Source organism: Triticum aestivum, chromosome 1B (assembly GCF_018294505.1).
Source record: "Triticum aestivum cultivar Chinese Spring chromosome 1B, IWGSC CS RefSeq v2.1, whole genome shotgun sequence".
NCBI lineage: Eukaryota > Viridiplantae > Streptophyta > Magnoliopsida > Poales > Poaceae > Triticum > Triticum aestivum.
In genome coordinates, this window is record NC_057795.1 from 672,576,881 (window position 1) to 672,580,328 (window position 3,448).

General features: G+C 53.9%; 1 protein-coding gene across 1 annotated transcript; it reads left to right on the plus strand.

Annotated features, from left to right (window-relative positions):
- The first annotated feature begins 509 nt into the window (after positions 1–509).
- LOC123147649 (uncharacterized) lies at positions 510–3,224 on the plus strand. The gene has a single exon (XM_044566914.1). It carries the CDS (start codon positions 1,713–1,715, stop codon positions 3,006–3,008), a length of 1,296 nt encoding a protein of 431 aa, XP_044422849.1. The 5' UTR covers positions 510–1,712; the 3' UTR covers positions 3,009–3,224.
- Positions 3,225–3,448: the final 224 nt, after the last annotated feature.

Consider the following 3,448-nt stretch of genomic DNA (forward strand, 5'->3'; position numbering starts at 1 on the left):
AGATTTTTATCGTTCTTGACATAGATTGCAATTTTTCATGTCCTATTATTATTGGTAGACCTTTCCTTAGAACGATTGGTGCGATTATTGATATGAAGGAAGGGAATATTAGATTCCAATTTCCATTAAGGAAAGGCATGGATCACTTTCCAAGAAAGAAAGTTAAATTACCTTATGAATCTATCATGCAAGCAACTTATGAATCAAGTGGCAAAGATGACACCACCTAGATCTATCCTCGCTTTTATGCCTAGCTAGGGGTGTTAAACGATAGCGCTAGTTGGGAGGCAACTCAATTTTACTTTTGTTTTTTGCTTCTGTTTACTAATATATTTTGCATCTACCTTCTGTTTAGATGTGTTTTCATGTTTTAATTACTGTTTGTGCCAAGTAGAACCTATAGGATAACCTATGGTAATAGTTAATTTGATTGTGCTGAAAAACAGAAACTTTGCGCACACAAACATAATTTTAGTAATTCACAGAAACGTGCTTTTGCGTTGATTCTCCGGCAATGATCCGAGAGGCACGTTCCTCTTCGTCGAACAGTCCCCTATGTTCTCCGGCAACTCGATGGGGGAGAACTCCATGGTGACCACGTCAAGAGCACGCATGGTGGCCCTATCTTTGATTCCCCAGTATATAGAGCCGTTGGCGCGCCACACCATTTGGCTGTAGCCAATGCCGGTGGCTGTGGTGCGCATGCGTCAGCCACCATGGCTGCCCGAGGAGAAGAGGCAGACTAGGTTCTCGTTGACGACTGCGAGGACCCTGAAGTTGGACAAGGTCATGCGACAGGTGGTGTCGGTAGGCGTGAAGAAAAGATTCCAGACTTGACGGCCAATGGACCCCCTGGTGGCGCCGCGTGAGCGGATCGCAGACAAGGAGGTCAAAGTAGCAGGACGAGGTGTTGCCCCGGTAGGTGGTCCTCACGAGGAGGAGAAGGCCACTGCGGCTGTCAAAGACCTTCGAGCAGTATCCTCCGGGGAGGAGGTCGAGGGTGAAGTGGCGGCTGTCGCTAGCGGAGGCCGGCGAGGAGGGGACGAAGACGGGGGCGTTCGACCTCAGCCCCGAAGCTGACATTGTACCCGTCCCAGTGGTAGTCGCCCACGCGCGTCGCGTGTGGGTGGGCCGATCGGAGCCACGTGAGGAATCCAACGTCGGCGACGACGCGGCACCAGTGCCTGCACACGGCGGCGGCGCGGACGAGCGACGGGGAAGGGCCGAGGCCGCGAGGCGGAGCAGGACGCTCTCGAAGATGTGGGCTGGGAGGTCGATCGTGCACGGTCGTCGCAGCCCCGGCCTCTTTCCACGTCTGCTAGGAGCTGTTCATTCGCCGGCGACGTCCCTCCGCCGTGGTCGCCATCGCGCGGCGCGAGATCTATCTTCGACGTTCGTCGGGTCAGGTAAGTGTAAGACGCACCCGCGCGGCGCGGTTGGTGGCTTGGTTAAACGAAACTGGCCGGTGCGTGCGGGTTTGGCGCGGTCGATCCGAAGTTTGCGCGCCCACCAAGTTGTTGTGATAATGTGATATCTGCTTCCTTTTACGTACCGGATCAAGTTTTATTTTCCATCTATATCTACAGTTCTACACCTATTTGGTGTATAGCCCGAGCTGTTTCTATTTTTAGATCCGTGTGATCACGAAGCGACTTGGAGGGCGCGGCACGTACGCCTGCACGCACACGTACCGCTTTTAACGCAGGGGCAAGATGAGACCGAGCCCGGCCGGCCGCGAGAGAGATCTCACGTATCGACACGTAATGGCGACGGCGGCGGAGGGACGTCTCCGGCGAAGGAACAAGTCCAAGAAGAAAAGGGAAGAGGCCAGGGAGACGACCGTGCTCGACCTCCCCGACCACCTCTTCGAGCGCGTCCTCCTCGTCCTCGGCCCTTCCCCATCCCTCGTCCGCGCCGCGGCAACATGCAGGCGGTGGTGCCGCGTCGTCGCGGACGCCGGCTTCCTCGCGCGTCTGAGTTCGGTCCACGGGCTCACGATACATGCTGGGGACTACTGCCTCGAATTCGGAGACACACCCAATTACTTCGGCTTCGTCCCCTACTCGTCGGTTGTGCCTCCCGGACGCTTCTCCCTGGACTTCCTTCCGGGCACAGAGCACTCCTGGGCGCTCAAAGATAGCCGCGGCAGCCTCCTCCTCCTCTCCAGTGGGATGAGCCGGGACCGGGGCTGTGCCCGTGGCTCCTTTGGTTATGACCTCCAGCTCGTCGTGTGTGAGCCGCTCACACGGCGCTACCAGGGGATCCTTTGGCCTTCGGACGTGGCTGACTATTATCAAGAAGTACACCTAATCGACATCGAGGACGAGGCCGGAAATCGCCGAGGCAACATGTCCAACTTCAGGATCCTAGCCAAGGTCAACGATAATCTGGCCTGCGTGTTCTCCTCCGGCAGTGATGGCGGCTGGCGTCTAAAGCGCACCCAGGCCACCATCACCGGTACAAAACCATGGTTGGATAATTTGGTGGGGCGTGTCAACGGATTTATGTACTGGGGAATCCAAGAAAGCGCCGCCGTGCTTGCCCTTGAGGAGGCCACTCTGGAATACTCCCTTGTCAAGTTCCCGGAGAACATATGGGGGTTGTACAATGAAGATGACCGTACCTCTTGGGTCGTCGCCGGTGAGGACGGTGTCTTGTGCATCGTCTGTCTGATGAGCAACCAGCTCAAGGTCTTTGCACGATGGCGCCATGAAGGAACTGGAGAAGACGAGTGGGTGCTGGAAAAGACCCTGGGGCTGCAGGAGGCGACTGTCGGGTTACCAGGTCGTGAGGAAGGATTTTTTGAGCAAGGCGCCACCATTCTCACGGCAAATTCCATATACGTTCTAGTGAGACCAAAGGAGAAGAAGTGGATGTTCTCCATCGAGCTTGACACAATGAGGGTAGAATGCGAGCACGATAGAAACAACTATGAAGGGCCAGCGTACCCGTACGAGTTGCCATGGCCGCCGGTATTGCCCGATGATCGTGGCAGGGAGAGGAGGTGATAGGTAATCGCCTGTGTATTGTAGTATTTCAGAAGATTCAAATATATTCTGTTTATTTGCTAGCTTAATGTCAATATCAGTTGACTCAAGACTACAAGGAGATATATCATCATAAATCTTGGCATAAAGATTGTAAGGAATGATATTAATGGGTGAACCAGGATCGCACAAACAAAGATACAGTACGTCTTACCAAAAGAACATGACAAAACTTGTTTACTTGCATTCCTACCGTCCGTGCGTCCATTCAGGTATTGTAAGTTGTACTCCCTCCGTCCTAAAATAAGTGTCTCAACTTTATACTAAAGGCCTGTTCAGAGGCCCTCTGCTCCTCGATTCCGCTCGCGGAGCGGCCGGAACCGCAGTTGAAAATTACGGAGCGGGCGAATTGGTATTCCGCAGATCTTTCTATTTTGCGGAGCTGGTCGAGTTCCGAACAG